This window comes from Capricornis sumatraensis, chromosome 8 (assembly GCF_032405125.1).
Source record: "Capricornis sumatraensis isolate serow.1 chromosome 8, serow.2, whole genome shotgun sequence".
NCBI classification, from domain to species: domain Eukaryota; kingdom Metazoa; phylum Chordata; class Mammalia; order Artiodactyla; family Bovidae; genus Capricornis; species Capricornis sumatraensis.
In genome coordinates, this window is record NC_091076.1 from 73945557 (window position 1) to 73965118 (window position 19562).

Below are 19562 nucleotides of genomic sequence, written 5' to 3' on the forward strand. Positions count from 1 at the left end.
TTTTATTGTTGGTGTTATCTAATCTTTTTAGAGTCATTTTTGTTTAACTAGCAGTTCATAGCATTTTGATACTCTTATCTCTATAAGAATGTGAGGTTGTGTATGGGTTGGTAGTGATGGGATGTTATGTATGACTCATACTACAAATACTACTGATATTACAGCTACAAAAATTGTCTTGGGGCTATAAGAATGAAGGGCATGTAGGAAGTCAGCTAAAGTGCTTAAAATACAATCCTTGCATTTTTAATAAGCTTAAGAATAGTTTAGAAAAGCGAAGTCTCGTTTGTTACTGTAGCAGTCTCACAGGCGAGCAGAAGACTCTGTCCAGGATGGCACTGTCCATATGTCAGCGAGAATTCATAGGTAAAATCCTTCACCTCAGTCTGTTCTTTTGATTTTAGCCATTTTCTGTGATTCTGCACGGCTTTATTGATTTTGGTTCTACTCAGAGTGACCTGTTGCACTTCTGTGTGAATTTTTCTTTGATTCTAGTGATACTTGTTTTTCTTCATCTCCGAAGGCTTAGTAGATTTACTTAACTCATGTATGAAGTTTCTTTGAAAGATTATTATAAACTTGTGCTTTGATGCCCTCCTGTTTTTTCAAGGGTATGCATCTTCCATCATTAATAAAGTGATGAAGATCAACTCTGAGTCAACAACTGAAATTAGTAGCAAACTTTAGAAGCACCCTTTAGGCTTTTGTTAGAACCAGCAGGTTCTTCAGTCTTATTTATTCTTTTTTTATGTGATGGTGGTACACCTTGCCTGCGTTAGAGGTTCTGTGTTCTCAGTATGAGTTCAATTGGCATAGATGTTGAGTGGCGAGGTAACAGGCAGCGGTGAGAGTTACTTGGCCATGGGAACCTGGTATTTGATGTGGAAATAGAATTGACTAGACTGTTCTGGGATGGGTTTGTAGACTTTGTACATCATCAGTATGTTGTACCTCCCCTAATGATATCATACACATTTAAACTTCAGCTTTATTTACTGTATTTTTGTTATATTCCCTTTCTCTTTGATAATTCAGTATTATGATATTTTAGACCATCCTCAAGAAAAAGAAATGAAAAAAAGCAAAATGGCTGTCTGAGGAGGCCTTACAAATAGCTGTGAAAAGCAAAGGAGAAAAGGAAAGATACACCCATTTGAATGCAGAATTCCAAAGAATAGCAAGGAGAGATAAGAAAGCCTTCCTTAGTGATCAGGGCAAAGAAGTAGAGGAAAACAATACAATGGGAAAGACTAGAGATCTCTTCAAGAAAATTAGAGATACCAAGGGAATATTTCATGCAAAGATGGGCACAATAAAAGACAGAAATGATATGGACCTAACAGAAGCAGAAAATATTAAGAAGAGGTTGCAAGAATACATAGAAGAACTAGACAAAAAAGATCTTCACGACCCAGATAGTCACGACAGTGTGATCAGTCACCTAGAGCCAGACAACCTGGAATGTGAAGTCAAGTGGGCTTTAGGAAGCATCACTACGAACAAAGCTCGTGGAGGTGATGGAATTCCAGTTGAGCTATTTCAGATCCTAAAAGATGATGCTGTGAAAGTGCAGCACTCAATATGCCAGCAAATTTAGAAAACTCAGCAGTGGCCACAGGACTGGATAAGGTCAGTTTTCATTCCAATCCCTAGGAAAGGCAATGCCAAAGAATGCTAAAACTACCACACAGTTGGACTCATCTCACACGCTAGTAAAGTAATGCTCAAAATTCTCCAAGCCAGGCTTCAGCAATATATGAACCGTGAACTTCCACATGTTGAAGCTGGTTTTAGAAAAGGCAGAGGAACCAGAGATCAAATTGCCAGCATCCTCTGGATCATGGAAAAAGCAAGAGAGTTGCAGGAAAACATCTACTTCTGCTTTATTGACTATACCGAAGCTTTTGACTGTGTCGATCACCACAAACTGGAAAATTCTGAAAAAGATTCTGAAAAACCAGACCACCTGACCTGCCTCTTGAGAAATCTGTATGCAGGTCAGGAAGCAACAGTTAGAACGGGATATGGAACAACAGACTGGTTCCAAATAGGAAAAGGAGTACCTCAAGGCTGTATATTGTCACCCTGCTTATTTAACTTATATGCAGAGTACATCATGAGAAACGCTGGGTGGAAGAAGCACAAGCTGGAATCAAGATTGCTGGGAAAAATATGAGTAACCTTAGATATGCAGATGACACCACCCTTATGGCAGAAAGTGAAGAACTAAAGAGCCTCTTGATGAAAGTGAAAGAGGACAGTGAAAAAGTTGGCTTAAAACTCAAAATTCAGAAAAGTGAGATCATGGCATCCGGTTCCATCACTTCATGGCAAACAGATGGGGAAACAGTGGAAACAGTGTCAGACTTTATTTTTCTGGGCTCCAAAATCACTGCAGATGGTGACTGTAGCCATGAAATTAAAAGATGCTTGCTCTTGGAAGAAAAGTTACGACCAACCGAGACAGCATATTAAAAGGCAGAGACATTACTTTGCCAACAAAGTCCATCTAGTCAAGGCTATGGTTTTTCCACTGGTCATGTATGGATGTGAGAGTTGGACTATAAAGAAAGCTGAGCATCAAAGAATTGATGCTTTTGAACTGTGGTGTTGGAGAAGACTCTTGAGAATCCCTTGGACTGTAAGGAGATCCAACCAGTCCATCCTAAAGGAAATCAGTCCTGAATATTCATTGGAAGGACTGATGCTGAAGCTGAAACTCCAATGCTTTGGCCACGAAGAGCTGACTCATTTGAAAAGACCCTGATGCTACAAACGATTGAAGGCAAGAGAAGGGGACGACAGAGTATGAGATGGTTGGATGGCATCACCAACTCAATGGTGATGAATTTGTATAAACTCTGGGAGTCTGTGATGGACAGGGAGGCCTGGTGTGCTCTGGTCCATGGGCTTGTAAAGAGTCGAACGCGACTGAGCAACTGAACTGAACTGAACTGAATGCCGTGTAATAGCTCTCTTTTTCTAAACTGTTAAGTGTAAATATGGTTACTAACTAGATATTTAACTTTCCTTGGATAGAGAGCACATGCCTGATATTCTCAAGTCTCACTGCTCCTCCCCAACTCCAGTGTTTTACAGTGTTCATTTTAAGCCTTACTGTAGAGTGGAATACTGAGGCTGCTTTACGTTCTGTTCTTGCTAAAGTCAACCTATGAATAGCCAGATTGCTTGGACACTTTTCAAACTATGTTTTACCTCTCTCAGATCTTTGTCATTGGTAGCGATTTCCATTTCTTTGAAACGTCCTTCTCCATTGGCTTGCTGACATCTCTTAATTTTTGTACTATAACAGGATTCTTCACTTTCTGATGGCTTCTTAAAAAGTTTGATATCTGTCAAAGTTCTATCATTTACTTTCTACTTTCCTTGCTCCAAAGTGTTTTTCACCACTTACGGTTTGAAACACTGCTACCTATTTACCAGTTTTCCCCAATTCTTTAGTTACATCAAATCCATCTCTTAAGCTTCTGATCTTTATGTTCAATTACCTTCTTTATCATATATCTTTACTTAAATGTCGTATAGCCACTTCAGGTCAAAAGATTTAAAACTGAATTAATTATATTCCTGCCTCCCCCTTTTTTCCCCCCCTCCTCTTCTCCTGTTCTGTACAAATAAATGTTATTACCATGTACCAAAAACTTGTGAATCAACTGTTTTCTCCCATGTCCCACTTTGTGTAGGCTGGTCAGAATACCCATCATTTAAAAGTCTACAAATAACAAATGCTGGAAAGAGTGTAGAGAAATTGAATCCTCCTGCACTGTTGGTGGGAATATAAGTTGGTGCAGCCACTATGGAAAACAGTATGGAGTTTCCTTTAACAGTAATTAAAAATAGAATTACTGTATAGTCCAGCAATCCTACTTCTGGTCATATACCTGGACAAAGCTATAATTCAAAAAGAGGGTACCCCTGTGTTTGTAGCGGCACTATTCACAAAAGCCAAAACATGGAAATATCCTGTCCATTCATCGATAGATGAATGAATAAAGAAGATGTGATACATATATACGATGGAATACTACTCAGTGATAAAAGAGAACAAAATAATGCCATTTGCAGAAACATGGATGCAACTGGAGATTATAATACTAAGTGAAATAAGTCAAAAAGAGAAAAACACTGTATCACTTATATGTGGAATCTACAATTATGGCACAGATGAACCTATATACGAAACAGTGGTTGCCGAGGTGGGGGTCGGGGGGAGATGAACTGCAACTTGGAGGTTGGTAAATGTAGACTGTTTCATTTAGAATGGATATACGACAAGGTCTAGTGTATAGCACTGGAACTGTATCCAATCTCCTGGGGTAAAACATAATGGAAAAGAATATTTTAAAAAAGAAGTGTGTGTGTGTATGTATAACTCAGTCACTATGCCGTACAGCAGAGATTGGTACAACATTATAAATCAGCTGTATTTGAATTTTTAAAAGTTTGTGTGTTGGACTTTTTAAATTGCAGTACAGATTCACTTTAAAAACATTCATAAAGAAATTTAGTATATGGAAGTATATGAAAATGGAACAACTCTAGTTAAAGGAGGGAGGTATAGTGTTCCACCTACTTGGCCAGTTTCTTCCCCACCTGCTCAGTAAATATTGATTGGAATTATTATCCTAAATTGCTTCACTACCTGTTTTATGACCTTGAATGTATCAGTCTCTCAATTATGTAATATAGGGGTTATACACTTTCCTACCTAATTTAACAGCATGGTTTTAGGATCAAAAGAGGCAGTGAATGCTGTTTTTTAGATTTAAAACTTTATAAAAAATTTTTATACAAGTTATACGTCCTCACATAGGCCTTTCTTCCAAACACCATTACTTGGGGGGTTAGGAAGTTTCAACATAAGAATTTGTGGGGTATACAAATAATCAGTCTGTAGCATCTTTTGACTTAAATGTAAAGATGTTTGAAAAGCTTTGACTGTATGAATACTTATTGTAACATTATTTTAAATGTTGAAACACTGACCAGTTTTCAGTGTATTGAATGAAATGAACAGATATGTGACTTGATTAAAGCATACGTGTGAATGTATAGGCAAAGAGCATGGTATGAGTGACCTGTGCTGACCTATGTTAGTATTAATCTCAAAATATTGGGATTTTTTTAGTAAGGAAAAGGATATAGTTTCTTCTTTTAATATTCTTACCTAGAAAAGTATCATCATTTATCTGTCTTTCCTTTACCAAAAAAAAGTCCATCAAGATAATAATTGCTATAATTTGTACATGTTACGTGTACATATTGTCTGTTTTATGAGCTTCAGAATTGTAAGCTGTGTGTAGTGTGTTCAGGCAAAGTTCCAGCACTCAGGCTTGACTCTGAGGAAGGAGTAGAGCTGTGTAGAAACAGTGAATATTTACAAATACTGCCTAAGATTTTGTAAACCCTTGACGTTTTCCCCTTTGTTGCCTGAAGAAGGAAATAAAGCTAAGTGATAGATAGGTGTCTTTTAGTGTCTTTGTTTTCCTTACCACTTGGGATATTCCTACCAAAGGGTAATTTATTTGTTGAAGGTTAGTTTGTTTGTAATATAGGCTTTGACAGCACAGTATTTGATGAAATTGTTTTGAGAGAGCCATTGCCTTCCTATTTGTATTACTTCAGAAGGCCCAAGTAGAACTGCTTGGAAATTACAAAGTAGTACTATTTACAGGTTCATGTAAAGAATTTATTTCTGAATGAATCAAATTATCCATTAATAAAACAGGCCAGAAGGTGCAGGCTTGTAAGAAGCACACACAGACTCACAATAATAATCCTATACTTTCTTCATTCCCACGGCCCACAAGTGTGATGTTCTGACCTTGTAATTCTAAATTAATCTCTCATCTATGACACTGTGCTGTTTGTAGCTTGTGCCTTTTCCCCACCCACTCTCATGGTTTAAAGTTGTCTCTAATATTAAAACGCTAATTATAATTTTACCAGAACAATTCTCCTTACAGAACTAAATTTCATTTGCTTGTCCTTGAGTGTCTGTAAGAATGACAAGTATTAATAGTAAGGAGGGCTAAGTGTAAACATGAACAAAATTGATAATTACTGTCACAAAATGATAACTAGTTATATAAGCCAGGTCTTGATCTTACAACTTGTAAGGTAAACAACGCATTAGAAATATAACTAAAAGTTCAAGAATAGTATTAACAATCTTACGGATATGCTGTGAAGGGTTAACTATTTTAGAGGCTTTTGTGGGGTGGGTGGTTCATTTTCTTGTGAAATGCTTGTATGATTGGAAGGGTAATCCTCTTTAAAAAAAAAGTTGTCTTAAGGTTTATGAGATTTAAAAAAAATACTTTCTTCAACATAGGAATGAAAATTTATTAAGAGTCATTTGAATTTGTTGTCTTTCAGAAATCGAGCTATAGCAGATTATCTTCGTTCAAATGGCTACGAAGAAGCATATTCAGTTTTTAAAAAGGAAGCTGAATTAGATATGGTATGTTTGACTTTTTACAGTTACTCATGTAGTTGATGAGTAGATTTTATTGAAGTATCAGTAGTTAGCAGTCACCTCAGTTATTCAAAATTTTGTCATTTGTTATTATGGTTTTACTTGGCACTAAACCTGAAATTCACCCACCAACACACACTTTCTTTGTATAATCAGATAATTTTAGTGATGTTTGGGCCTAGAGATTGAATGCTGTGTATGATGTGAGGTTTTGTATTTGAGCCCTTTTTTCTTTCCTTTTTTTTAAATCGTTTTTCCTCTCTCTAGAATGAAGAATTAGATAAGAAATATGCTGGGCTTTTGGAAAAAAAATGGACATCTGTTATTAGATTACAAAAGAAGGTAACAAAATCTTTTTCTTTTAGTTGTATTCAGAGTATTATATTAAATATAAACTTTGAAAGTATCAACATAATAAATTTTTTTCTGCATTAGCAGTTATGATTAACCTTAAAAAGGTAAATAAAAATACATTTCTATGTATTATGGCATATACAGACCATTGCTGATACATTGCTAACTTAGGCAAACAGGAGTACTGGCTGGGTTGAACGTAACACAGCCCTGACTTCAAGGAATTGGTACTGAAGAACCCATTTATATACTTATTGGGAAGAACACATGGAACCAATATGATGCTAGGAAGAGAGCACTAAAATGTGCTCTTAAGACATTTCATTTTCTTCTCTGAGCTTTGATCTGTTAAGTGAGCGCAATAAGTAATATTCTAAGGTCCTAATATTTGTACTTTCAGTAGGCAGAGTTAGAATGAATAATGTTGTTATAACATGATTTAATCCATAAAAAGCCCTTATTAGGAAAGTGCCTGGCACATAGATGTCAGTAGTGTTAGCTTTTATTATGAGTATTCTGATGAACAGGTATAATGCAAACGAAGTTTGGAAAGAATTAGAAGGGATCAAGATAGATTTCCTACTCTTCCTCAAGTTGCATCCAGCACCTTCCAAATTCTTCAAGTTAAGGGGTTCAGGCACAATTGTATTGAGTTTTTCTCAGTGTGCAGTTTTGTCACCCCACTAAGATTTTAGTGATATGTAATATAGATAATTTTCAGTTAAATCTAACAAATGCTTTGTAAATTGCTAAAATTTTATTCTGCATATATGGATGCAAAATAAAGGCAGTTTTAAAAAATACCAAATATACAATTTTTATCAGAATCTATCTGTATATAACTGCTGTGTGTTCCTTCTTAAGGTTATGGAATTAGAATCAAAGTTAAATGAAGCAAAAGAAGAATTTACGTCGGGTGGACCTCTTGGTCAGAAAAGAGACCCAAAAGAATGGATTCCCCGTCCACCAGAAAAATATGCATTGAGTGGTCATAGGAGTCCAGTCACTCGAGTCATTTTCCATCCTGTGTTCAGTGTTATGGTCTCTGCTTCAGAGGATGCTACAATTAAGGTAGTTTTTCTTTCAAAATTGAAAGATGTACAATAGGATAATTGTTAAAAGCAACTTTAATGTTAATTTGAGAAAATTGGGTGTCATCAGTTTAACACTGGACAAATAATAGGTCACCTAGTGCTTGAATAACTTGTCTTCTTGAAGACTGGAAGTATAAGTATTTGCCTTATTTATAAGCAGGAGGAGAAGGGGATGACAGAGGATGAGATGGTTGGATGGCGTCACCGATTCAATGGACATGGGTTTGGGTGGACTCCAGGAGTTGGTGATGGACAGGGAGGCCTGGTGTGCTGCGGTTCATGGGGTTGCAAAGAGTTGGACACGACTGAGCGACTGAACTGAACTGAGCTGATAAGCAGAAGTGATAGATGCGAATATAGGATTATAAAACTAGTAATTCAGGGGATGAATATATTATGCAAAAGAATTCAATAGAGGACTTTTTTAGTCAGGAAAAAAGTTGTTTTTATAGTTTCCTTTGATTGAGACACAATACAGTGAAAGTTGTATAACCACGTACAGAAAGATAAGTAAAACATGGTTTTAAAATTTTAAGTAGGTTTCTCTATCTAAAGATTATTTCAGATTAAGTTGTAGATTTTAACTTTCATTTGTAGAGGTATAGCTAAGCAAATGTGAGTAGATTGCCAAGATTGTTTGTATCATATAGCAACAGTCAGCATATAATGCAGGCATGACTTAAATGTATGTACTTAACCCATTCTTCAAATTAAACAGGTTGTATGTTTTCCTTTTGTGGTTTCTTTAGTTTCTAAATCAATGGCTTCTTTCTTCCTGTGGGCTGGTGATCGATGGGGCGTGCTGCCAAGTGATTTGAAGAGAGTCTTATATACATACTTGCATTACATATTTCTGTAGGCTGAGATGACTACCTATCTAATACACTGATACGTTGCTATCTTTCAAATTATGTTGACATGTATTTAATTTATTAACTTCATGATAGTCTTGTTTATTAAAAACTGCACTCCTGTCATGAACCGTGGGGTTAAGATCGGCTTGTCAAATAGATGGAAAGCTCAATCTTAATGTTTGATTTTGCAGCAGTGGTATAAAAACATAAACAGAACTGCTAAGGTCCCATCTATTGGGTCAGCTTTAAAATATTACAAATGGAGGTTTTAGAAGCTTGATATATAACCATAACATATCCCAACAACTACTAAAATTCTCTCTTCCATTTAGTCTTTATTTAATGTGTACACATGGCTGTTTTGTTAATGACAAGCATTTGTATTTTTTATTTCCTTTTTTGATTAAACTTATTTTAGAAATACTTCTCTTGGTTTCTAATGAAATCATCATTTTTTGTCATTTTTAATGACAGTATTTTAATTGCATCATCTAAATATCTGAAACATTATTTCTGGTTGTCACTTAGAATTAGTTCTTAAATATTAAGAAAAGTAAAGAGCAAACAAAAAACTGAAAAAATACTTTGAATTAGTAAAGCAGAGGATGGATTGCCAACTTTATAGAGTTCAAACAAGTATGATAAACAGTAACATCTCAATAGGAAAAATGGAGTATAGGTCATGAACAGGTAATTCATAGAGGAAGGAAAAATAGCCAACAATAGAGCTTTGGCCTCATTACTAATAGTAGAAAATGTTAGTCACTCAGGGATGTCCAACTCTCTGCGCCCTCATGTATTGTAGCCCTCCAGGCTCCTCTGTCCGTGGAATTCTCAGTAGAACTGACAATAGAGCTTTAGCCTCATTACTAAGAGTAGAAGAAGAGTAAATTAAAATACATGTCAAATCTAGCAAGCTGCTTTACTTCTTATTTTTTACTTGTTTTTTATTTTATTTTTATTTGGCCTGTGCTGGGTGGTCATTGCTGTGCTGGCTTTTCCTCAGTTGTGGCAGACAGGAGGTACTCTCCAGCTGCGGGCATTGTGCGGGCTCCTCATTGTGGCGGCTTCTCTTGCTGTGAAGTGCAGGCTGTAGCAGTTGCGGCGTGTGTGCGCAGTGGTCGCAGCTCCCAGGCTCTAGGGCACAGGCTAGTCGTGGCGCACGGACTTAGTTGGCTCCACAGCCTGTGGAATCTTCTGGATCAGGGATCAAACCTGTGTCTCTTGAGTTGGCAGGTGGATACTTGACAACTGAGCTATCAGGGAGGCCCCCAATATTTTACTTTTTAAATGAGAATTCCCAGTTGTGGTAAGAATTTGATGAAGCAGGCATTGTAATTACATTTGATACAGTCTTACAGGAGAACAATTTTAGCACAATATATGAAGGGCTAAAAAACTTAGTTTTTGACTCAAAATTCTTTTTCAACCATCACTGTCTGACCTAAGTATTGCAGAATGAGGATGGATATTTTTCAGTATTCAAAGGTTTTCACTATAATGTTTCATATAGTAATGAAAAACATTGCCTTTTGTTTAGAAAATAATAGGAATTACTTCTGAAAGAATGTTTGCTAGTAACTTTTTAATGGCATGGAAAAATCCTTATGATAAGACACAAAGGGAAAAACAGGTTAATGATGTATACACAGGCACTGTACTTTTTTAAAAAAAGAGCATAGAAAAAATGGAAAAATCATGCCATTGGTAGGATAGTGAATATTTTTATTGCCTTTATAATAGTATATTATAGATTTTTTTATCATGAGCATTTATTTTATAACCATACAAAGGGTAAATATCCAGTAGAGAAAAAATTGATTATCTTTAATTCCTAACATTTATAAACATTACATTACCGTGTTTGCTTACCATTTATGAAGAGGCACAGTTCTGGGTATATTTATTAATAGTTTAGAGGGAGATGCTTCAGTGTTCTTTAATGAATGCAGGAAACAAAGTTAACTGAAATGGAAGTGAACTTCAAGGTCATACCTACCGTTCAGAATGTATTCACCTGAACTCTTGGTGTTGAAACAATTAGATATCAAAATGGGTAAAGATAATATTAAAAAAAACCCCTATAGACTGATACAATAACATTCATGAACATAAATGCAAAATCCTTAACAAATTATAAGCAAATTGAATCCAGCAGTTCATAAAAGGAGTAATTAGTATGTTGTAACCAAGTAGGGTTCATCCCAAAATGCAAGATTGGTTGATATTTAAAAATTAATTAGTGTGATATACCATATCAGTTAAAAAAGCATAATAGTTTCAGGAAAGCATGATAAAAACTCAACAAGCTAGGGAGGGAGCTTCCATAGACTGGTAAAAGGTAAAGGTATCTGGTAAACCCACAGTAGACAAAATATTAATACTTAATGGTGGAAAGCAGTTCTTCCCCCTTGAGTTCAGGGATCAATGACCACTTAAATCCACGTTTGTATTAGAGTGGCTAGCCAGTGCAGTAGAGAAGAAATAAAAGGCATACAGATTGGAAAGGAAGAACTATTACCTGCAAATGTTACTTGCAGATAACATGATTTTCTGTGTAGAAAATCCCAAGGATTCTTCAGAAATTTGCTAGAACTATGACTGAATTTAAACAGAATGCCAAGATACAAGGTCAATATATAAAAAGTAATTATTTCTATAAACTATAATAATTGAAAATTAAAATTCTAAAATGCTATGATAACATCAAAAACCCCTCCAGTATAGTTAAGAATACATTAAAGAAAAAAATACATTAACAAACTGTGAAAAAAGCTAAACATACAGTAATCACTTCAGTGTGGAAGTAGTTGAACATTTAAATGGTAGAATTTTTATATGTTTATTTTGGGGAGCATACATAAATTTTCTATAAAAGAAATGTTTTTAGAGGATATTTTTGTATTTTTTTGCATAGTTGTATAATTTTGTGGGTTTTTTTAATGTAACATTGTATACATGCCATAGATTCCTTACATCTATGTGGCAATTTCCCTACTATTGGATGTTTAAATTGCTTCTAGATTTCAAAATGCATTTTCTAAGTTTCTTTAAATTGGTTGAAATACACCCTATTGCAGATATATTTTATTATGGTAAGAATGGAATCAGCCATTTGATTTTAGAGCATGTACGTAATTAGTGTTAGTTACAGACTTAAGACTAGCATTTGACCACCAGAACAGAAGTTCAGTGTGTTCTTGAGATGTGTTTACAATAATAGTTATTCTTGATAGTTTATTATTTTCTTTAAAAATGTGACTGTGGCTCAGTGCTTTTACATCAAAATGACCATATGCTTCTGTTAATCTGCTATTTAAAGACAGTTACATCTTGTGAAGTCTTTCCTTGGCTTCTTAGATGTCTGAGCTCTGCTTGTCTAGTAGAATTGGGTATTCCTTCATCATTCCCCTAATATTCTACATATAAATTCATGTCAGGGTCATGAATTTTTTTTCTTTTTTTGGCACTTATATTTACTTTTTAACTTGTCTGTTGCCTGATGTCAGGCTGAGACGAGACTGTTCTGTGGCAGTCACTAGCATGATTAGATATATGGTGGATACTTAATAAATGTGGTTTTAGAGGTTTATTTAATAATCGTTTTTCTCTATAGAGAAAAGACCAATTTATGCTTGAAGATGTGATGATTCTAAGACAGTTATCCTTTGTTAGTTGCTCGGTTAGTCACTGTAGCGCCACACTGGCCTGTCGAGTGCAAATGTGAACTGAGAAAGGAATGATGTGATGCTAACCAATTTTCTGTTCACTTGACAGGTGTGGGATTATGAGACTGGAGATTTTGAACGAACTCTTAAGGGGCATACAGACTCTGTACAGGATATTTCATTCGACCACAGTGGCAAGCTTCTGGCTTCATGTTCTGCAGATATGACCATTAAGCTATGGGATTTTCAGGGCTTTGAATGCATCAGAACCATGCATGGTAAGGAGTAGAGGCTAGCATTTTGATATTGGTTTCTAACATAGTATTGCAGGGAGAAGAAGGATAATGTTTTCTTACAGTGTGCAGGTTCCCTTCATTCAGTCCTTACTGTGCCAGTGTAGGAGCATATGATATAGACAATCCATGGATAGTCATGGTCATTGAGACTTGTCTCTTTGTTTCGAGGTTTAAGAATCTCTGTGCTTGCGTGCTCAGTCGCTTTAGTTGTATCCGAGTCTTTGTGACCCCGTGGACTGGAGCCCACCAGGGATTCTCCAGGCAAAAATACTGGAATAGGTTGCCATTTCCTTCTCTGGGGATCTTCCCGAGCCAGAGTTTGAATCTGCGTCTCCTGTGTCTTCTGCATGGCAGGTGGATTCTTTACCACTGAGCCACTGGGGAAGTGTCTCTTAGTGGGTATGAAATACTTACTTTCACAAATATTTTTGGATGAGAAAAACTGCTAGGGCATCTATCTGTTCTTGAGAAAAAGAGAAAATGAAGTTACTGAGGTGGTTTTTCTTTCTGTTTTTCATTTTTCTCAATTGGGAAACTGAAGTTAGAGAGTAAATACAGTAAAAGCTGGAACCTAGGTTCCCTTGCTCACTTTTTAATATCCCACATACACTGTGGTCTCATTGTTATCTTCTCCTTGTCCTGGAGATTATTTTCTGAAGCAGTTTGGCTTTCTGGAAAGAGCGTGGGCTCTGAAATCAGATACCTGGATTTCGAGTCCTACTTGTTTACTTATGGCATTAGGAAATTTTAACCTCTTTAATCTGTAAGGTTAATAAAACTTAAATATTGAATTAAGAATTGAAGCCATAAGGCTTGTGAGGATAAAATGAGATTGTATGCTTGAATCATCTGGTTTAGTACCTGGTACATAGGAGGTGGTTCCTAAATAAGGATTTTTGTTTTTTAAAACAAGACAAAATATGGATGTTTGGATTTTATATTAACTGTGTTAATAATAAACTGTTTTAAAATACATTATCCAGTGATGTTAGCACTTGAGAAAGCTATGCAATTACATAGATGGTGTAATTTGAATAATATGTCCCCCACTCCCCAATTTAAGTGCATTAGGGAAGTTTACCAGTTAAAGGAGTTTTATTGAATCCTTTTGTAAAGTCTGTATTTGTTTTGTTAGGTAGCCTGGGTCTTATTGCTCTGACTTAAAGAGTTCTTTCCAATCATTGTATATTCCTTTAAATGATGTGATACTTAAGAGAATTTTCTGGGGCTTTTTTTGCCATAGGATAGCTAACTAGCATTATGAATAATGTATTTTATTTTTTTGCTCCTGTGCACATCAACACAAAAAGCTTTCAACCACTAGTTTCTACATAGAGCCAAATGCCCATTTTTCTTATCCATTCTATTCATCTCTGTAAATCTTATTTCTATTTTATATCTTAGAATAGCAACCATGGAAATTTTTGTTTTGTTTTGCTTTTTAGTGCTCAAAAACATCTGATGTGTTAATATATTCAAATGCTGATGGTACAGATTACCTGTGATTTTAACACATTATTGGCTGGGACGTATTTGCAGAAATGAACACCGTATGGCATTAATAGGTCTCCAGTTCATAACGTGTTAAAACAGTTGTGCAGGTTGAAATGTAAATTGAGCTGGCTACTTATTTAATTGTGAATTGTTTTATTAGTTACTAATTCCTTAACAGTCCCTTATGTTTTTGTGTAAATCCAAGTTTCTTATTAAATTTATATGAGCTCCATTGTATTTAAAGTAGCTGTGATACTTGAAATCCCTGATGAAATCTCATGGTAAATTAAGGTTTAATTGCTCTTGGCGATACATTGTTTAATATAGTAACTGCGTTTTGTGTTTTAGGCCATGACCACAATGTTTCTTCAGTAGCCATCATGCCCAATGGAGATCATATAGTGTCTGCCTCAAGGGATAAAACTATAAAAATGTGGGAAGTGCAAACTGGGTAAGTAGATTTAGTTGAAAAGGCATCAGCTTAAAGAAATAATATTCAACAAAAAATCCAAAACTATGTTCTGATTGTTCTTGTAAATTTGGTTGTAACCCAGAATGATTACCATGACAGTTACATTTTAAAACTTAAGTTTTAATCTTTAAATGTCTACCCAAAAGGAACAGAGAAATTATGGAAGAAACTCTATATCCTTGAGAGCCATTTTCTATGTAATGGCTTATTGTCTCTGTGGTCTTCTTTTAGGTGATCTCTCTGAGTTGAATTAAAATGTAAATAACATTTTTGCAGGTATGCCCCATTAGGCTTAATTTGGTTGTGCTTAGAATTACATGACTGTTATAATAAAACCTTAACCTACTGGTTTTGTCCAGATTAGTAAGAGCATGCCTTTTCCCCAACATGGCTAGAAATATTTTTGTTAGGTTTACTGTGTGTGCTTAGTTAAAAGATTATATTTCTCTCTATTTTTTTCCTTCTAGATTTTGATTTGGTTAGCTCTTTAATGATATTTCCATCAGCTTATTTTAACTGATGTTTGACTTTCCAACCTGTCTCCCTCTTTTATTAACCAGGAATGTACGTGTATTCTGTTGACTTGCATATGATGCCAGTTCTCGTCGTTCCAGTGCATAGCTAGTCTTGTATCGCTTCTGGGAAGGGCCCCAGTGATTGCTGTTCACAGTGTAAATTATTATGTATTTTTACAGCTACTGTGTGAAGACATTCACAGGACACAGAGAATGGGTACGTATGGTGCGGCCAAATCAAGACGGCACTCTGATAGCCAGCTGCTCCAATGACCAGACTGTGCGTGTGTGGGTCGTAGCAACAAAGGAATGCAAGGCTGAGCTTCGAGAACATGAGCATGTGGTAGAATGCATTTCCTGGGCTCCCGAAAGCTCATATTCTTCCATCTCTGAAGCAACAGGATCTGAGGTACTATATGATTTGTGTTATTTCATGATTTTGTGGCGGTTACTATTTGAGAACCTTAAATGACCTTCCCCGAGTCTCTGTTTCATGCCATTATAAAATCTGCATCCAGAATTCTGAGTCTTGAAATTCTTTCCAACTTGCAGATAGATGTGTTTATATTTTTTAACCAGTGGTTATTGTTGCTGTCAGTTGACCCTTGATGTGTGCTAGGGTTAGGGTAAGTGAAGTGGTCATTAAATCAGAAATTAATTATAATTGTCCCTGTTTTAAGAGTATACCAATACAAAATAAAACTTACGGGAGAAGTTAAAGTCATCTTCTAGGAGAATAGCTTTTCTCAGGACTTCAGTGGTGGTCCAGTGGTTAAAAGACTCAGCTTCCTGATCAGGGAACTGAGATCCCACATGCCATGTGGCATGGCCAAAAACTAAAAACAAGAATAGCATTTGTTTTAAGTGAAGAATATTTCATATGGAGGCCTCTGATATTCTTGATCATTTGTGCTCCTCATGATTTCATTCTTTGTAATTAATACTTTTAAAACTACAGAATAATTACTTCTGTAAATATTATATGAGCCAAAATTCTTTTTTATAGTGACATTCCTATTGTGGGTTTTTTTTTTTTTTTTAATTTTAATAAATGAAGACTCTCTCACCCTCACCTACCCCCACCAATTATTTTTCAAAATGAAGCTGTTTTGGTAATCTCTTCCTAGTTGGCTGGCTCATTGCATTTTCAGGTTTGTTGGGTTTTTTTTTTTTACTGCCACCTGGTGGTGGTTACTTACCACATCATAGATTCATTGTAGCTGGGGTAGTAACAGTCGTATCCAACTCTTTGTGACCTTGGATGAATAAGTCCTGGATATCTAATGTACAGCACGGTGACTGTAGTTAACAGTACCGTATTGTATACTTGAAATTTGCTGAGAGGGTACATCGTTAGTGTTCTTTTCACAGAACACACACAAATGTGGTAATGTGAGGTGATAATTGTGTTAATTAGCTTGATTGTAGTAATCATTTGTATACATAGCTCAGAACAGTGGTATGCCTAAAATACATATCGTTTTTTGTCAAATAATGCGTTTTTACAAAATTAGAAATACAGATCATTGTTGGGTAGTTGTCATTTAAGTCACCTAACTTCTTGCCCAGGAAATTTGATTTTTATGTTTTCTATAGACTAAAAAAAGTGGCAAACCTGGGCCATTCTTACTGTCCGGATCCAGGGACAAGACTATCAAGATGTGGGATGTCAGTACTGGCATGTGCCTTATGACCCTGGTGAGTTTGCATAATTTCACTGCCGCTTTCGCATTTTTACTCTGTGCATATCTTTTAGGGTCAGGTGCCTTGTGGTTTCCTAGTAAATCTGAATTATTTGATGTTCTAAAATAACTTCTTTATAAAGATACTGATATGGAGGTTATTTCTATAGACTAATACATTTTACAGTGGATCTGCAAAGCCAGTCAGTGCTAGGAGGGATATTCTAGCCATTGTATCTCTAAAATTATGTAATACCTCCTATGAAATATGTGGAAAACAAATATTACAGACTCATGTATATTTTTTGAAACTGTGCTTCTTGATCTCATTATATTTACTTTTAAAATGAATCCCTTTAACTTACTATCTATTCTCATGTTCCAGTTTTATTTGGTTATTTTAAGCATTCAGAAATGAACAGTATTACTTAGCAGCAGCAGCAGCTCTATGACTTGGAAATCTTTATTTCATTTAGGAGCCTATTTCATCCAGATTTTAGTAAGAGGATATATAAATTATAAGAAGATATTACGGACTTTCTTGTTTGCCTTCAGGAGTGCTAAGGGGGCCCATGGACATTAATCCAGTGGCAGCTTTTATAATTTGGCATGCATATTTGTTTTGAAGTGTTAATCTTAGGTGTTAATCGTATCTTGAAGCAACTGTCTTGTCTGTGGGATATGGTAGACATGTATGGAAGTATCATCAGGAACTGATCGGCATTCTTAGAATGCTAGATTTCTAATAAAAAAATAGATAATGTAGTATATTTTAAAAAGAAGAAGAACTGATTAAAAAATTAAACTTTACTCTTAGTATTCTGAGCTGAGTTCAAATATACTGTCTTGCTGTTTGAAAACATGTCTACATTTAAAAATCAGAAAGCATGTGCTCTCTTCTTCTGGAACAACACAGGTCACCATTAATTTCCCTAGAGGTTTCTGCCTCCTGTTTTTCAACTGAAGGAGGATTCTTTTTTTCTGCTTTATTTTGGTGTGGCTCCAAGAAACATGGTTTGACTTTTATTGAATCTTCTGCAACTTTAGTGATTGGTGGGTGGCTTTTAGAGATCACTGTAATATAACAAAGTGTTTTAAGTAAGAGCAAAGAAGGAAAAGTAAACCAAGGCCAAAGATGTATTGCCTTGGTCATCTTTTTTTTTTTTTTTTAACTGTTAGCTCTTTTGGGGGGTTCTTTTACAAAAGCAGTATAGTTTATTTACATTGTAGAAAATTTGAGAAATAAACAGAAAAAGGAAAGAAAAAAGAAGAAAATCACCCTTAGATCACTTTACCATACCTACTAATAACTACCAACTATATTAGATTAGAGCTGTCCATTGGAACTTCGTGTGTTGATGTTCTGCGTCTGCACTGTCCAGCATGGTAGCAACTAGCTGCAAACAGTTTTTGAGCATTTGAAATGTGGCTACTGAGACTGAAAAACTGAATTGTTTAATTTAATGCTAGTTTATATTTAAATAGCCAGACATGGCTAATAATGGCTATCCTGTTGGACTGGACTGTTCTAAACTCTTCTTAAATTACTATAGATGCATATGGTGGCTTTTTAAAAACATGTGAACATTGTATACATGCTGCTTTGCAGTAGACTTTTAACCTAGAAGGTGTGTGGCATTTGGTCATGTCATTAGATGTACTCAGTACATACAGTGATTTGTTGAACATCTTTGTTAACTAATTAGTCACCTTACACATTCTTAATTATTTCTTAGGATAAATTGTAAGAAATGGAACTGCTGGACAGGGGATATAGGTAGATGAATGGATGAATAAAGATATTCAGTAAATACCTACATATCCTTCATCTAGAGTTGCCTGTTGTCAACAGTTTCTTTTCTCCATGTGTGTATTGTAGATTTTGCTGTACAGTTTGAAAGTTACCTGTGGACACCATGACACTTGACCCCAAATATTTTAACATGTATTTCCTAAGTATTTTATAAAACCTTAATAAAGTTGTCACACTGAAGAAATTTAATACATTATATATTTAAATTTTCTCTAGTTACCCTAGTCGTGTCCTTTATAACTACTTTAGCCACTATCCAGAAACTAGTTAAGTATTTACTGGTTGCATTTACTGGTCATATCTTGTTAGTTTCCAGGTTCCTTTAATCTAGAAGGATTCCCTAGACTTTTTCCCCCTTTTGCCTTTTTGGCATTGATGTTTTTAGTGCATGTAGTTTCAATCCACTTTGAGTAATGCCTTAACTATTTTCATAGATGCTGTTTAAACTATTTATCCCTTTATTAAGTCATACACCTTTTTGTTTTTAAGGTGGGTCATGATAACTGGGTACGTGGAGTTCTGTTCCATTCTGGGGGGAAGTTTATTTTGAGTTGCGCTGATGACAAGACCCTGCGTGTGTGGGATTACAAGAACAAGCGATGCATGAAGACCCTCAATGCGCATGAACACTTTGTTACCTCCTTGGGTATGTACGAGTTACGTGGTTTCTGAGCAGTTAGGTTTTGGAGTGCCAGACCTAACAGTTTAATCTGACCCTATGGATGTTTCCAGGTAAGAAATGAAGATGGGCTTTCAGGGCAGAATAGAGAAGACAGGTTAAAAAATCTTATGGATTCCTACTGTTTGTTTGAAATTCTCCT

General features: G+C 35.6%; 1 protein-coding gene across 2 annotated transcripts in view; it reads left to right on the plus strand.

The window, feature by feature from the left end:
• The window catches only part of PAFAH1B1 (platelet activating factor acetylhydrolase 1b regulatory subunit 1), a 66132-nt gene that overhangs the window by 41954 nt on the left and 4616 nt on the right, over positions 1–19562 (plus strand). For both annotated transcript variants that reach the window (XM_068976411.1, XM_068976412.1), the window contains 8 exons: positions 6400–6484; positions 6767–6841; positions 7718–7924; positions 12579–12747; positions 14608–14710; positions 15427–15655; positions 16843–16944; positions 19231–19387. In XM_068976411.1, the coding sequence (XP_068832512.1) occupies positions 6400–6484; positions 6767–6841; positions 7718–7924; positions 12579–12747; positions 14608–14710; positions 15427–15655; positions 16843–16944; positions 19231–19387 (1127 nt within the window). The remainder of the gene's footprint in view (positions 1–6399; positions 6485–6766; positions 6842–7717; positions 7925–12578; positions 12748–14607; positions 14711–15426; positions 15656–16842; positions 16945–19230; positions 19388–19562) is intronic.